At 46.7% G+C, this 17,382-nt stretch overlaps 1 protein-coding gene across 1 annotated transcript in view; it reads right to left on the bottom strand.

Moving 5' to 3' along the window:
• DOCK2 (dedicator of cytokinesis 2) overlaps positions 1-14,777 on the bottom strand; it is a 401,533-nt gene extending 386,756 nt beyond the window's left edge. Inside the window, exon 1 of the mRNA XM_004428542.3 lies at positions 14,675-14,777. Coding sequence (XP_004428599.1) covers positions 14,675-14,717 — 43 coding nt within the window. The 5' untranslated portion in view covers positions 14,718-14,777. The remainder of the gene's footprint in view (positions 1-14,674) is intronic.
• Positions 14,778-17,382: the final 2,605 nt, after the last annotated feature.

The following is a 17,382-nucleotide window of genomic DNA, read 5'->3' on the forward strand; positions in this document are numbered from 1 at the left end:
TGTGGGAATTCATAGGGATGGAAAGTCACAATCCTGAGAGACAATGAAGCTTGGGAGTTAAGAGCCAGTGTCTCTGGAGTTAGACAGATGTGGCTCTTGAGCCCAGTTCTGTCCTTTACCAGCTCTGGCCTCCAGCCTGGGGCCACAGCGTGTGATTGTGCAGGCTTTGTCCTGCATGAGGCCACCCAGCCAAGAGAGCAGTGGAGGCTGGCACCCAACATGTGATCCACTTGCCAAGGCCTGTGCCCTACCCAGACTCTGTGTCCACCATGGGAAGGGTGTCTTTTTTGTAATCCACACAAAGGCACTGTAGGGGTCAGCGGCAGCCTGCTTGAGCAGCAACTTCACCTCCCTGAGACTCAGCTTCCCCAACTGTAGAATGGAGATGATGGTCCCTTCCTTGCAGGCTTCCTTGGAAGCTCAGCTGAGACTAATGCACAGAAAGGGCTTGACTCTGTGTCTGGCCACAGTAAGTGCTCAGTAAATGGTAGTCACTTTCCTCTTTTTTAGCATTATAATACCTCCTAAAGCAATGCATTCAGAAGAACTCCTTCAGAGCTCTTCTTTATGTCTCCTTTAAATCTGCTTCCCTGCCGTTTGCAACCAATGGCACTGTAGTCACAACTGAATAAAATTAATCCTTTGTCCAAAAGCAAACCTTGAAAGGGCTCAGAATTCTCTTCTGCATAAACATGGCCTGTTTCTTCATTCCTTCCACACTTGGCCTGATTTCAAACCCTGTCCTCACATAGGCTGCCGGCATTTGGACACGCTCCAGCTTGCTGATGCCCTAACTCTGCAGACTCTCCACTCCCTGCTCCCTCCAGCCCCAGAGGTCTGGCTGAGGACATACCTGCCAGGAAACTGGGCAAGGCCTTAGAGGCAACTGAGGTTTCTAACAGAAGAAAACCACCCATAATATGCGTTTGCCTCTGGAACACTAGCAAATTAGGTTAGTCGATCAGATATTTGGAGGGCAGGGCAAGACTGTGTTTTTACCTGACTATTCTCTCTCCATCTTTCCTTAGGAATCTCTTCCTCACCCTCTGCCCAGCTCTGTCGGGTGAGAAAGTTCCAGTAGATCAGCCTAAGAAGATGGTGTTAGCTCTTGAAACTTGGTATTCAACATGAAGGTCTGTATTCATTCCAAGGAGTCACATCGTATGAAAATGAAAGTAACTGGTGTTGCCACTTAATTTATAAATGTACATCTGTCTGCATAAGGGCCTCTGTTCTCAAGGCTCCATTTGGGGAAAAGCAGACATTACTGACAAAGGAAGTGGCTTTGCATACCAATACCCAATTCTGTTAAGTTTTCTAAATGACTAACAGGAAACTTTGAACCAGAATGCCACTCTTCTGAAGTTTGATTGTTTATCTACGATCCTCACTCGAGCTGTTTCCGACCAGTATAAGAACAGGTCATCTTCTTCCCCATTCCCTGTAGGCCTAGCCACTCAACTTCTGAGTGAGGGATGATGGAAAGGGCAGAAAAACATGAGGAAGACATAAGACAGAGAATAAGTAAAAATGCTGAAATCATAGCCTGCCCTGCCCCGACCATGCCTGCCCACAGAAGATAAAGTAGGCAAAGGATTCCCACAGATTCCCATTCCAGCTTCCGCTTTCATATGAGGTCTCCATGCCCTGGAGAATATTGACACTTCCCCATGGAAGATTTGACTTCTCCCTGTGTCAAAATACTATACTCAGGAGCCAAGGCAGCAGCTGGTTACTGACAAGCCCACCCAGACCAAAATTCTTATGGCCAAGGATCAAAGGGGTGTTGCAAGTACCAGGGCCACCTGGGGTCATTGAACCCAATGAGGACTCTCATGTTGGAAATCCCAAGTTGGCAAGCCAGAGGAAGCAGCTACCTTAAGACAGGTGGGACTTCCACCAACCCTGGAAATCGAATCCACTGACTAGCCGCTAATTCTACTTAACATATTGAAGTACCTTGCTCATAAGGAGCCCAAATTGAGAGAAACAGGAAAAAGTAAACAACACTGTTATAGCATATAGCTCATAGAAACAACGAGGGTGGGGTCTCTGTGCTTTGTGTGATGTTAGGAGATAAGTACAATGTTTCTCTTGGATTTATAGATGAGGAAACTGAGGCACAGGGAGGAAAAACAACTTATCTACCTAATAAGTTAGTTAGTTGATAGATAGATAGATAGATAGACAGACAGACAGACAGACAGATAGATTCAGAAGTCTAGATTCTAACCACTGCACACATTGCTCCCCCCAAAAATGGTAAACATTTATTGAGCATATACTATGTACCAAGCACATATGATTTTTCAACAGATATTCATTTGAGCACCTACCATGTGCTAGGTACTGTTCTGAGTACTGGGGTTGCAGTGATCGATAAGACAAGCAAAATCCCGAGCATTTTACTTGTATCAGCTCATTTAAGCTTTTACACTAAACTTCCAAGGCATTACCCTCCAGGTAACATATGAGAAACTCAAAGAGAGATTAGGAACTTGCCCATGGCCACACAGCTAGAAAGTGGTAGAAAGTAGATTCAAACCCAGATTGGAGTTCAAAGTCCTGGCTTTCCTGAGCAGCCCACTGCTGATGTCATAATTTATTTTGTGCATGTGTGTGTGTATATGTATGTGTGAGTGTATATATATATATGTAAGTATGTATGTATACATATATACCATACTTGTTCATTTCCTCTCTTTCCCTCCAGCCTCAGAGAGGGTAGAGACTGAGTCTGCCTTGTTGACCACTGAATTTCTAGTGCTGAGAACAGCACCTGGCCCACAATAGAAGTTCAATTAATATTTACCGAGCTTTAATAAATACTTGTTGAACTAAAGGGCTGAGAACATGAAGGGCAGGTATGTCCCTTGTTCTGGCTAAGTTCTTTCTTGCATTTCTTGAGATTACTTCAAGGGATGCTGACCCAGCTTGGCTGCCAATTTTGATTACAGCCATCAAGTGCCCTATGACCCTTCAGGATGGATTCGTACCTCATCTGGGGCCCTGCCACTTGCTGACATGTTTGAAAACAAAAGCTTCAGCAAACACCAAGTGTTAATAGAGTTTGGACAAGCAGCAGTAGAAGAGGAACAAAAACAATAATGGAGAAAAAGAATGTAATTGCCTGAAGGTCACTTCTTTAGTCCCTGAGCTAGGCTTTGGAGGGTCTCCGCTCCAGGGGTAAATAGAACTAGCCAGCAGGTCCACTTTGGATTCAAGTGAAACACACTGATTGAAATGCACAGGCAGTTTGCCTGAAGTCTGGGCAAGGTGTTGACAGCCTCAGCACGGAGGCAACATCCTGGCATTGCATCAGGGAGGGCAAATGTGATGACCCAGCAGAAGCTTCAAGCAGCAAGGCCAGAGCTCACACTCGGTGCAAGTCAGCAATGAACGAGGCAGGAGAATCACAGCCAGAGGGAACCAAGGAGAAGGAGGTGTTCCTCCACCAACCAGGAGAGGACAGAGGAACTACAACCTCTACTGAGCACTTTCTATGTACCAGACACTATTCCAAGGGCTTTACCCACAGTCACCTATTTAATCCTCGCCACAATTCTTATGTGGGTACAATTATTATCATCCCTATTTTATAGATGAGGAAACTGAGTAGTGTGAGAACAAGTGAATATCCCAGGGTGACACAGCTAGGAAGGAGCTGAGCCAGGATTTCACCCTAGGCAGGCTGGCTCCAGAACACACACCCTCAACCAATACACCACACTCCCTCTCACTAATGGATACGTATTTAGCACCTGCTCTCCGCTGGGTGTTTTAGGACCCCTGTTGGATTCTCATAATAACCTCATGGGTTGCAAATCATTGTGCTGTTTTTCTTGAGACCAAGTACATTCCCAGCCAACAAGAGGAAAGTTGGGATTTCCACAAGTTCTCTAAAACAGTGATTCTCAACTTGGGACAATTTTGTCCCCAAGGGAACATTTGTCAATGTCTGGAGACATTTTTGGTTGTCACAACCTGGGCGGGGTTGGGGTGGAATGGAGGAGCTTCTAGCATCTAGAAGGAATGCTACTAAACATCCTACAATGCACAGGACAGCCCCATAACAAAGAATTATCTGGCCCCAAATGTCAACAGTGTCAGAGTTGATAATTCCTGTTCCAGAACATCATACTAGGATTCACTCTCTCCTTTCTAGTACTCCTGTAGACACACGCACACAAACACACACACACACACACACACACACTCTCACACTCTCCTACATTCACACACTCACACACTGGAGTTGGAATAGACGCTTTATGATGAAATCAAGAGCTGATTTCTCAGTCCCTCCCCCTCCAATGCAGGGTGTGTCTGGCACTCTGCTGGATCTTGAAAAAGGTTAGAAAAGGGGAGTGAGAGGGGATGGCTTCTGCCCTCCTGGAGCTTTTGTGAAATCTAGTTGAAGAGACAAAATGAACACACAAGAAACAAGAAGCTATCTTAAAAATGAAGGGCTAAACTGTGGGCCACAGCAGCTATGAGCTCTCAGAGGAAAGAGATCAAGAGAGGCCCCATGAAGGAAGTGAGACTGTAGGGAGAGGGAGGGGCAGAGGGAGGTCAAGGGGAAGGACTGCAGTGAGAGCCCCTGAGACGGTAGGTGGGGAGGGAAGGCGGTAAGGGCAGGGAGGAGGGAGGGGAAATTAGCTTGACATGTGCACAGTCCCAATGAGGTACAGCAGGGCCATCTGAATGGAGTGTGAATGGAGGGTGAGAACTGTGGGGCTTGGTGCAGTGGCCACCTACAGGGGTCCAGGTGTTTGGAGAAGAGTTCAAGAACACCATATTCATTACTGTGTTGTTCTCACAGGATCTAGCCTCCTGACAGGGAAGGGGGTAGCGGTGAGGAGATGAAGGCAAGATGGGGCAACTCAGTCTATTTGAACCTTAGGAGGCCAAAAGAAAGTGAAAAACCTCCAACCCTTGTCCCAGATCCATCCACCTACCTACTTATCCATCCACCCACTCATCCATCCACCCACCCACCCACTCATCCATCCACTTATCCACTCACCCACCAATCCATCCATCCAATCAACAAGAACTAATTGAGCACCTGCTCTGTGCCAGGCACTCTGTACTGGAGAAGAGCAAGAAACATGGTATTGCTGTCATGGAGTTCACATTCTGTAGAGGAGCCAGATAATTCTACACAAGGCTGCAATGAAATATGATGGGGATGATGGCAGGAGCCATAGTAACATGAAGCAAGGGGTACACCCATTCCCAACCTGTGAAATGGGGACATTAGTACTAATAATGGTGTTTTTTGCTGCCTCAAGCAAAAAGAAGAAAGAGAGATTACTACTGGATTGTAAGCATCCTAAGGGCAGAAACTGCTTTTTTCAGCTCTGGGCCCCAATACCCGGCTCAAGACCATCACTTAGCACAGGTTTATTGAATTTAATTAATCTTGATTGATTATTGATCTGAATAAACTATAAATATAGTTTTCTTATTCTTGGCAGCTCCCAGCTCCAAGAATTCACACCTTGGGCAGAATGCCTTGGCTGTCTATTGTATTGGTTTACTAAGTAGTTACTGAGTACATTCTACCAGGGTCCTTAAGTGGCTGCCATGAATGGGCCTTAATGAAACTGTAACGCAAAACTGCACATGTGGGGGCCTGCCCCGTGGCTTAGCGGTTAAGTGTGCATGCTCCACTACTGGCGGCCCGGGTTCAGAACCCGGGCGCGCACCAACGCACCACTTGTCCGGCCATGCTGAGGCAGCGTCGTCCCACATACAGCAACTAGAAGGATGTGCAACTATGCCATACAACTATCTACTGGGGCTTTGGGCGGAAAAGGGGGAAAAAAAAAAATAAGGAGGAGGATTGGCAATAGATGTTAGCTCAGGGCCGGTCTTCCTCAGCAAAAAGAGGAGGATTGGCATGGATGTTAGCTCAGGGTTGATCTTCCTCACAAAAAAAATTAAAACTGCACATATGCACATTTTGTAGCAAGAGAGTTTACAGCGTCCATTGGATTCTCAAGGGGTCCCATGTTACAAGAACGATCAGTCTCTCTGACCCACCACATTCCTGCTAGTTCCTTGGAGCTGGATGGACTCAAAGTTGACCCCTAACAGAGCTCTGCCGTCAGACAATACGCCACTCGGTGGGGGAGATGACATGTAGCTACGTAACTAAAAAACAAGATGAAAAATGAAGACTTCAATAAAACAGAAGAGGTTTTTTCCAGGGATGAGGTGTAAGAAAACTGCCTGAAACAGGTTGCAATTCAGTGGGCCCTCGAAGCTCTCTGCTCCTCAGTTTCCTCGCCTGTGAAATGAAGATAAAGGTACCCACCTCTCCGGGTGCCTTTGAGGGTTAAACATGATACTGCAATGCTTTGTAAATGTACCATGCTGAAAAAAGGTGAGGTAATGTTATTATTTATGACAATGTAGATGACAAGATGGATCAAGAGTTTAATGAAGGAAGTCCTGTATGCCATTCTATTCTTCCAGCTGCTCAGACCGAAAACCCTGGAGTCATCCCTGACTTTCTCGTATACCCATATCCAACCCATGAGGAAAAGCCCATTTGCTCCACCTACAACACACACATGCAGAATCTAAGCACATCTCCCCTCCACTGCCGCCCCCCTGTTGTGAGCCACCGCCCTCTCTTGCTTGGATTATCGTAGCAGCTGCCTTACTGGCCTCCCTGCTTCCACATTTAATTCCCCTCTTTCCATTCACCATAAAACTGCTAGAATAATCCCTTTAAAACAAGACGGATGCTTCGACAATTCTCAAAATCCTGCAATGCCCTAGCCCCTTCCATCCAAAGTAAAAGCCAAGATCCTTACAACACAAACCAGGCACTACCCAAAACGACCTCCCCTCAGAGAATTCATTTCCCACTGTTCTGCCCTTTGCTTCCTCTCCTCCAGCCACACTGACCTCCCACACATCAGAGAGCCTTCCTCCTCAGGACCTTTGCATTGGCTGTTTGTTCTATGTGGAAGACTCTTTCCTAAGACAACTCCCTTACTGCCACCACCAGAGAGGCAAGCAGCAAAACCCCACTTCCCAGGCAAACCCTCAGGGTTCAGTGGGCACCAGGTGTGCCCCTCTGCCACAGCCTGACATGCCAATCATGCTGTCTGAGGCCTGGCATTGCTACCACTTAGTCTAGTCCAACACATGCCTGCTCAGCACCCACTCTGTTCAGGCCCTGTGTTGGATCCTGCGGCATCTATGCAAGTCACGTTATCCACCGATGTCTCCTTCCACCATCCTAGTTTAGGCTTTGACTCAAGGGATCATGCATTGTCAGGGGAACTCTCAATGTCCTGAAGCAACGTCTGGAGAAAGGTCTGGAAAAGTGCCCATGTTGTCAGTCATATCCTCCTCCAGCCCCGGTTTCTGTGACTATAGCTTTAAACCACTGCAGAAGCTTACAGTATCCTGGTGGGGTCAGAGGGGCAAGGGATGACTTTCTCCAAGGAGAACTAAAAACCAAGTAAGACTTAAGAAGCTCACAAGCTCAGCCCAACTGCTTTTCAATTCACACCAATTAAAGGAAGTGGGAAGAAAGGAGAAAATACCTATTAAAGGGAACATTTGTGGCGTCTCTACCCAGATTCCTCTGGAGTTGGGTGACGATAAGCGCTACCATTCCCCCTTTGCAGAACATACGCTACAGAAAACAGACTGTGGACCCCATGTGTGATTTATTATTAAATGAAGCTTTTTTTGGAAAAACAAAAAGAAGTCCAAAGGTCTGGAAATTAGCAGACTATTATAGTGACTACATTGCCTGTCTCAAAATACAGCAGCAATACAAGGATGCTGATCTCAGGAGGAAGCAGAGCTTAGCAAACAGTCTGTCAAGGCTCATTCAAACACAAATATTATGGTTGGGGGCAACCTGGCCACCGACTAATGAGGATCCCATAAGCCTAGGGATTAGGACAATCTCCTTACGTGGACTCAAACAGCCAGCCCAGCAGACGCTCCTAAACAATCCCAAGTTGCTGAAGCATCAGAAAGTAGGAGGCCCAGGCACCTAAGAAATGGTTGGAGAAAGGAATTAATTTCCAATCCATGTGTTTTTGTTGCACCAGACTAATTTCTGGGGACCAGTCCAAGGATACAGTTGGCTCCATAGCAAAGATACATGTACTAAGATCCCTCCAAGCATTTCCTTTGGAATTCTTTTCCCCATTGTTCCTCAGAGGGGCTTCTCCGGCCATCTCAGACCTCCCTCTGATATTCTCATTCACGGAACAACTCTCCTTTGTTACAATAACACATATCACAATTTGTAACTATATGCTTATCAATTTGTTCATGAAGTTCTTTTTTGTCTTCCCTACTAGACTATAAGCTCCAAAAAGGTAAGAACCATGTTGACCTAATTCTAGTAATCTCAGTGTCCAGCATAGTGCCTAGCACATAGGAAACGCCTAGCAAATATTTAAGAAATAAATGAAGAAAAAATGAGTAAATGAGTGGACAAGTTAGTGAGCGAATGATGCTCTCTGTCCCTCCTCCTTAAATGTTGCCTTTGGCAACAACAGCAGTGTAACTGGTCCCGCTGTAGCAGAGTTCTGCCCTGCTACATTTGGGATGCATGTTCCACTCATGCCTCCTATTCAAAGAATCTGGTCCCCTACTGCTCCTGCTAGATAAGTATCCAGCCTCGTGACCCCACCCCATAGCCACAGCTCATTGGACCAGGCAGGGGCAGTATCCTGATCAGAGTGGGACTCATTCTTAGGCTGGCAATGACCTCTGACTTGAGTGGCCTTTCTTGAAAAGGTGAGGCAGTCCACTCAGATCTTCTCTTTCAGGACTTTGAACAAATAAACACAGAGAGAAGATTCAGTGGTTGCTCGAACTGCAAAGTCATGCAGAGCTGTGGCAGGTGGCATGCTGGGGCCACAATTATGGCGTTATCAGAATATCACCACTATGAAGGAGCAATGGAATTAGAAGGAGTTAGTGAGGAGAGAAAGGAGAAGAGAGCTGACGTGTTTAGAGAAGCTGGGAAGCCATGAGAAGAGAGGCAGGGGTTTCCAGGACTGCCTCAGTTCAGGCCCTTCCAGAGGCCTGCTGGTCTTGTTTCCTGGATTTCTGTTTGATTTCCCCTGACCCTTAAAATATACCACTTCCCCTCCTCACATACACAAACACACCACACATCTTTTAATTGAACTAGTTTGAGTGGATTTTGTTTCTTGTAACAAGAGTCTTGGCTGCAAAAGACTCAGGTGCCCATTGCCCACTCCAAATCTAACTATCCCAGCATGGACCAGCTCTGTCCAGGGTCCTGGGCTGCATCAGCATCACCAGTATCCCTGGACCAGGGGGTAGTCTCAGATTCTTCCATATCCCCCAACCAAGATGTAGGAAAGACTCCGTCTCTGCGTTTGCAGAGGCTTTTATGGTTCAAATTGTTCCCCTCCCCACAAACAAAAGGTGTTTTAGAGTCCTAACCCCCAGTACCTCAGAATGTGACCTTATTTGGAGATAGGGTCTTTACAGAAGTAATCAAGTTAAAACGAGGTCATTAGGGTGGGCCCTAATCCAATATGACTGTTGTCCTTATTTAAAAAGAAATTTTGGAGAGAGAGACACACACGGGAGAATGCCATGTGAAGATGGAGGCAGAGATCGGGGTGATACTTCTATAAGCCAAACAACACCAAAGATTGCCAGCAAACTACCATGACTACCATGAGGGAGAGGCACAGAACAGATTCTCCCTCACAGCCCTCAGAAGGAACCAACCAAAACTCCCCAACACCACACCCAGGTACACAACCATGACTAGAGACAAGTTGCATTGAGAATAGGTTTCTGGCATAACTGATGCCCCTACACAAACCACCTGGCAAGTCCAGCTTCAGGGGAAAAAAACCTTTTTCCACCCTCACCCTCTAACTGAGAACCCCTAAGTCTCATACCACAGACCACAGGTCACCTGCTATGGACTCAACTGTTGTCCCCCCTACAGCTGCAAATTTGCATACTGAAGTCCCAATCCCCAGTACCTCAGAATGTAACCATATTTGGAGATCAGGTCTTTAAGGATGTGATTAAATTAAACTAAAGCTGTTAGGGTGGGGCCCTAATCCCATCTGACTGGTGTCCTTACAAGAAGAGGAAGAGACATCAAGTGCAAGCATGTATGAAGGGACAACCCTGTGAGGACAAAGTAAGGAGAAGGTGGCTGTCTGCAAGCAAAGGAAAGAGGTCTCAGCAACCAACCTGCTGGCACCTTGCTCTTGGACTTCCATCCTCCAGAACTGTGAGAAATAAATTTCTGTTGTTTAAGCCACCCAGCCTGTGGTATTTTGTTATGGCAGCCTGAGCAAACTAACATATCATCCCCAGTATCCTTCCTCCCCTCCTTCCTTAGGAATGGCACTCCTATCTTTTAGCTGGATGCATGGCCGCCTACATTATAGACTACATTTCCTAGTTTCCCTTGCAGCTCCTTTTGGTCATTAGGTTTTAGCCAATAGGCTACAAGAGGAAGTGTCAAGTGGGCCTTAGGAAAGTGTCCTTAAAATGAAGGGTCATGCCCTTCTTGTTGCCCTCATCCTTCTTGCTGGATGGAAGGAGACTTGATGGTTGAAGCTTAAGCAGCCAGCTTCGTTCAGGAGGCAGAAGCCTCGTGCCAAGTGCAAGACAGAATGAGCCACCCTACCACCTCTTCACGGACCATTTCTGGGCTTTCCATGTGAGAGACAAATAAACTCCTAGCTTGGTGAAGCCATTATTTTTGAGGTTTTCTATCATCCATAGTCACACTTAATCCTAACTGATATTACTTACTCTTTCTACCTCCTCCTTTCCTGCCTTTCCTTCTCTCCTCCAAGGAGAATGCTCTCATCCACTGACAAGAGTCTCAAGCAGAGAGGATTAAGATAGCAAAGGCCAAAAGGAAATGTTAATTATAAGCGGACTCCTGCAAGATTAACTAATCAGGCAGTCAGTAGACAGGTAAACTGTCACCCACTTCTGTTCTTCCACTCAATCCCTGCCCCTCTCCCAATTAATCACATTAACTTCTTACAGATGACACACCTGCTCAAAAACTCCATTGCTCACAGAATGAAGTCCAAATTTATAAGCTTGATACTCAAAGCCCTTCACAATCTGGCTGTAATCTATCTCTCCAATGTTATTTTTCACTACAAACATCCACTAAAACCAAAGAGGTCTATTTATCGTTTGACCCAACCCACACATTCCAACCTCCTGCCTTTATCTATGACATTCCATTCCTCCTCCCAGATTCCCTCCTAGTGTGGTGCAAAGGGCCTGAGGTCAGAAGTCAACTGAATTTAACGTCCAGCCCCAGTACTTCCAAGTTACATGAACTCTGGGCCTCAGTTTCTTCATCTGTAAAATGAGAATAATAATACACTGCATCACACACATAGTCTGAAGCCAGACAAAGATATTGCTTGAGAACGGGTCTTGTAAATCATAAAATACTACACTCTTGTAAGGCATGATTGTCCTGAACCTGATATTAGGGTACATTACCCTGTGTCTCTCTTGACTCTGTAACTGTTAGGTAACCCCCTTGACCTTACTAACTTTCTTTGAGCCAACAACGTTACTAAGTGCTTTTCATGCATTATCCCATTCAATCTTCACAACAATCTCATAAGACTCATATAATCATTATTACCCCAGTTTTATAGATGAGGAAACAGGCCCAGATTTGAACTCAGTTCTAACTTCACAGCCCAAGCTTCTAACCTCACACATATCTCCTCAAGGGCAGAGGCTGTGCCCTTTCTTACTTCATAGCCACACTGTCTTGTCCGTGGAAACTCCTACCCCACTTCTACCTGAAGGTTCTCTCTGGAACTCTAATGGACCACACATTAACGGTCCATCAAGGAAGGAAAAATAACCTGGCCAGGGATCTACATGAGGGTCACCCTGGCTGCCCACCAGACAGCAAGAGGAGCGAGAAGTCAAGTGGTTCTGGTGATGAAGCCAGCCCCCCAGCAACAGACACCAGCAGCCCTCGTCAATTAGGCCAGAGGAACGATGGCTAAATGCCACCCACGCTGAGGAAGAAACCAAATGGGAAGCAAAGCTCAGGTTCTCCTTGTGCTAGGCCTGGCTGAGACTCCAGAGATATTCCAAGAACCCGGCAATCCCTCACATGGCTCTACCTCTTTATCTTCTTCCAGGCACCCACACTCATTATCTCAAATGCTCTTCATAAAAGAATGCTTTGAAATAGAAAAGTATTAATACCTAGACTTACAGTGAGAAAACTAGAGCACAGATCTGCCTGCAAATGGTGATGGTGTCAGAACTAGAACCCAGACTCCTTATTCTCAAGCCACTGTTCCTTCTGTTGGATAATCTAGTCCCGTGTCTCATCATAACCTAAGCCTTTCCTTTCCATTTGCCCAGAACCTGCAGATGAGGATGGGAGGTTACCTTCCTTAGTTCTGACATTCATCTGCAGAGAAAGAGATCCCTTTGATGAGCAGGCACCTACCAAGTGCTCTCTGGCTCCCAAGAGGGTCATAGACCTTCTGATCCCTCATAAAATAGAATTTTCATAAGTAGGCATGAAAAATGTCGGCTATACCATCAGATCAAGAAGGTTCCGGGCCTGAAGCCTAATAGAGTTCCCAGTCCCTGAGCACAGAGGTGGGATTTCCCCTGCTAGGGAGGGTGAGAACCCTATACCATCCTGTAGCCGCATTCCATCCTGTGATGTCATGTCCTCAACTGGACCCCAAGGAGGACAAAGTCTAAAAATAATAATTGATAATATTTAGTGAGGATTATTTTGTACAATTGTCATTCTAGGCACTTTATGTGGATTAACTCATGAAGTCATGCCACATGCCTGGGAAGCAGGTGCTGTTATTATCCCCATTATACAGACAAGGAAACTGAGGCCTGGACAAAGTAAGTAACTGTCTAGGTCACAGGGCTGGGAAGTGTGGGAAGCTGAAATCCAGGAACAAGCAGTCTAGCACCAGAGTCCATGGTCCTCACACCACAGCACAGGGCCTACACAGCTGAAATGCACTGCAGCCCTTGGGGCGGTGGGCGGACTCTTCCACCACACGTCGATCTCCCCCATTAACTGCCCTGAACCACCAAAACTGTCCTTTGTCTACCACCCAGGTACCTTTGCTCTTCTGTCCACCCAGCCTCCGTCTACACTAGCTTCAGCACAAATCTGCTCATGCCCCTCCCCTGCTCAAAAGCCCTCTATTGCTCCCCACTGCGTCAGTGGAAAAAGTCTCAATTTCTTAGCCGGGCATTCACACCCTTCCAAAATGTGGTTGCAACTTACTTTGAGCATGATCATTCTCTTCAATGCACCCTCCCCTCAAGGCAGAAGGAGCTATTGCTCTTCTTTCCTGGATACGCCCTTCACGCTCAGCTTTCATCTCCTGGACCACACGGTCCCTCCACCTACAGTGGCCTGTCTCATCTAACAGTCCCCATCTTCCCTAGAGAAGAGTTTCAGCCTGATACCTCCAGCTGGAAGAACCAGAGTGAAAGAAGCTTTGAAGCTAAAAAGGGTCCTTATTGAGTCTAGTTCAAATTTCCCATTTTATAGATGAAGAACTTGAGCCCCCTTGAGGGTGTGAATAGTTATTCATTCTCTGGATGGGGACAATTCACCTTAAAACACTCTATAGTGCCTAGAGCCCAGTAAGCGAATGGATAAAAGTTGAGCTCTCCAGGGCAGTGTTTCTCCATCAGTGGCCTTGGTACCCCCTGCATCTAATCACTCTTGGTGCCTGGATCCTCCAACCTCTGACCTGCTCAATCCTCATTTCTGGGGGTGGTGTCTGGTATCTGCCTGTGTAGCAAGCCATACAGTGGTTTTAAAGTTCACACTTAAGTTTGAAAACCACAGTGAATCTACGGGGATTGCACCACGGATGCCACTTAGTAGAAAGAGTTCCAGTACCTGAAGCCTCCCTTCCCCCAGCCACCACTTCCGCCCCTGAGCTCAGGCAGAGGCCTCTGGGAGTGTAGATGGCTGAAGCTAAGAGGCTTACTTCTTAGACATCCTCAGATAACCTGGCAGGATCCTTTCTCTCCAGAGGATCTCTGGGGGCTGAGTGAAGGATCCCGCCACCCAGACCCACCCCCCAAGCCTGCACAGCCCACTGGATGCTCTGCCAAATCAGGCGTCATCTGACCCAGGAGGAACAGGCAGGGGAAGCAGGCAGAGGACTGCCGCTTTGGACAGGGGTGGAGGGAGGCATGCTGGGCCAAGCAAGGCCAGGCCAGGGGAGAGAGCGGTGCTCCCTCTATGAGGACAAGTCTCCAGATGGGGCGATGGAGTCCACTCCCTGGAACGCTTGGAGCCTGGTGCACAGAGCCAGGATGCCAAGCGCTCGGCTAGACCCCATCTAGGAAATGCATAAGCGTTGGGGAGAAAAGGCGGCCCGCGGTGGGCGCGAGAGGGCGCGGGCTGGGCGCAGCCTGCTGGGCGGAGTGCCCACCTTCCTCTGCCGCTGCATCCTCTTCCCCGCCCAGCTGGCCTCGCAGCAGGCTGAGGGAGCCACGGCGCCCTCGGACCTTGAGTCAGCGCTCCCTGCCCGCGCCCGCGCCTCCGGCTTCCGCAGCATCTGCCTGCGTGCGGTTCTCCGGCCACCTGCCCTTTCCCTGCTGCAGACCCCATGCCCGCACCTACCCACTCCGTGCCGCTCCTTGTCAGTTTTGCGCCAGGGGCCCATAGCTGAGCCGGGGGCCTGCGGGCGCCTCGCGTAGTCCTGTGGGGAAGCAGCCAGGGGGTGGCTAGGCGCTCTGCCGGGCCCCACTTCCTTCCTCTTTTCAAACAAACTCCATCTCAGGGCCCGCCCTCCCCTCTCCTGGGCGCCCCGCTCCTCCTCCTCCCTCCCTTTGGGCAGGGGCACATTAGAAGTGGTTAGAAGGCCAGAAAGCCCCCGCAAAGCTTAGAAGCCACCCCCAACTTGTCTCCTCCCCAGGCGGGTGGGCAGAGGCCAAGCAGGTACTTGGGCCGACCCATGCCACCACCACAAGTGCAGCAAGTTCCCCGATAGCTGAGCCTAGTGGTTGAGCAGAATCCTCCCTCCCTCCTCACCCTCCCAGCACGAGCTTTGGTGTCAGGTGTGGGTTCAAATCCAGGCTCTGTTGCTTATCAGCTGTGCAACTAGGACAAATGTCTCTTCTAAGCTTCAGTTTACTCATTTGTAAAATGGGATACTAGTACCTACTTCATATGATTATTGTGAGGATTAGAGAAGACAATGCCTGCAGCAGGTGACACAGGAGAGTTACTCTGAAGATTAGAGGAGATAATGTCTGCAGTAGGTGACACAGGAGAGTTAAATATCCACTTGAAGGGGAGGTCATTTGTGGTTTTTATCCTTTTGGTGCCACAGACCCATTTGAAAATCTGACAAAAGCTCAGGAATCTCTCCTCTGAAAATACACAAGCATAGGATTTACCGACAATGCCAGGACGCAGGCGTGCTCTAACAGCCAGCAACAGTGGACTCCAGGAAAAGAGGCCTAGAGTTAGGCTACTGGAGCCATTTCTTGGAAAGATCTCATTTTTGCTCTAGAAACAGATTCTATCAAGAAACAAAAATGTCTCTGTGATCCACAGTGATAAGACCGACAAAGTCTTCCTGAATTTTCTTTCTTTATTCATAACTCTCACTACCCCTTTCTGCCTTACACTAGGGAGTCAATAAGATAGATTAGGCAATATCACAGCCAACAGGCAGCTATGGCAAAATATTAATTTCTTTTTATTTAAAGTTATTTTCTTTTCAGTTTTCTAGCAGCATAAATTGGGTAGTATCTTTTATAGTGAGCAGTTGAATCAGTCAGGATTCCTCCAGAGAAACAGAACCAGTAGGATGTGTACATATAGAGAGAGATTTATTGCAAGAAATTGGCTTATGTGAATATGGGGCTGGCTAGGCAAGTCCAAAATCTGTAGGTCAGGCCATCAGGAAGCACAGGCTGGAAACTCTCAGACAGGAGCTGCTATCCACAGGCTAAATTTCTTCTTTTTCAAAGAAAGCTCAGTTAAGGCAATCCAACTAATTGGATCAGACCCATTCAGATTATTGAGGATAATCTCCTTCACTTAATGTCAACTGATTGTAGATGTTAATTACATCTACAAAATACTTCCACAGCAACACCTGGATTGGTGTTTGACTGAATAATTAGGGTCTATAGTTTCGTCAAGTTGACTCATAAAACTAACCATCACAGCAGTATTACAAACTGAACTAAACGTCAGAGGTTGGTGAACTTTTCCTGTAAAGGGTCAGATAGTAAATATTTCAGTCTTTGCAGGCCAATAGGCAAAATCAGAATACTGTGTAGGTATTTATATAACAGGAGAGAAAACAAATTTCCACAATTTTTATTGATAAAATTCAAAATTTGACATTAATAATTGAGTATATTCTTTTGTGATATAGGTTTAGTAATGAGAAAAATAAATTTTGGGGGGAGATCACATTTCACTTCATTGGAGTTCAGAGTTAGTGTTCCCTTTCATCAGATTGGTTGCAGATGTTCATCTGTTCATGCTGATCCATAATGAAAGTTTATATGCTTTGTCTTTGAAAATTTCTTTTCCCACAGGTGGTATGTAGTGAAGAATTAACCTTGCCCAAAAAGAGGTCTGATATTTGTCCTCAGCTACTGGGAGGTGATCTCTAGGCCCTTGGAATGTCACGGTTTGCCTAGGGAACTTGGGTCACACTGGACAGTCTAAAAATATTATTTAGGTTGGTGGCTGACCATGCTAGAAAGATCAGCAATGTGACATAGGTGGGGGCTTTGGACTACATGGTATCAGTTGACCTGGAGGTTGAGATCAACCATTTGGCCAATCAATCAACCATACCTATGTGATGGAGCCCCAATAAAAACTCAAGACATCAGGGTTTGGGTGAGCTTTCCTGGTTGGCAATACTCCACACATATTGTCACACATTGATGCTGGGCAAGTAACGCATCCTGACTCCTTGTGGAGGAGACAATGGAAATGTTTGGTACTTCCTGGACTGTGCTCCATGCACTTCTTCCTTTGGCTGGATTAAATCTGTATCCTTTCCCGATAACAAATGGTATCTGAGCATAACAGCTTTCACTGAGTTCTGTGAGTCTTTCTAGTGAATTATTGACCCCAAAAGTGGTTTTGGGAACCCCTCAAACCTGCAATTGGTGTCAGAACCGAGAATAGTCTTCTGTGGGCTGTGTACCCTCTAAACTTTGTGGTTGGCTAACTTTCACAGTTGGCTAAAACTCTCAGAGGAAGGTACTGCCAAATACTGATATTAATCCACGAACATAAGATTTTATTAAGCATCTTCATTGCTCTGAAGGAATTTACAGAGTTCTATTAAATCT

The sequence above is a fragment of the Ceratotherium simum genome, chromosome 4, assembly GCF_057802395.1.
Source record: "Ceratotherium simum simum isolate JZ-2026a chromosome 4, ASM5780239v1, whole genome shotgun sequence".
Taxonomy (NCBI): Eukaryota; Metazoa; Chordata; class Mammalia; order Perissodactyla; family Rhinocerotidae; genus Ceratotherium; species Ceratotherium simum.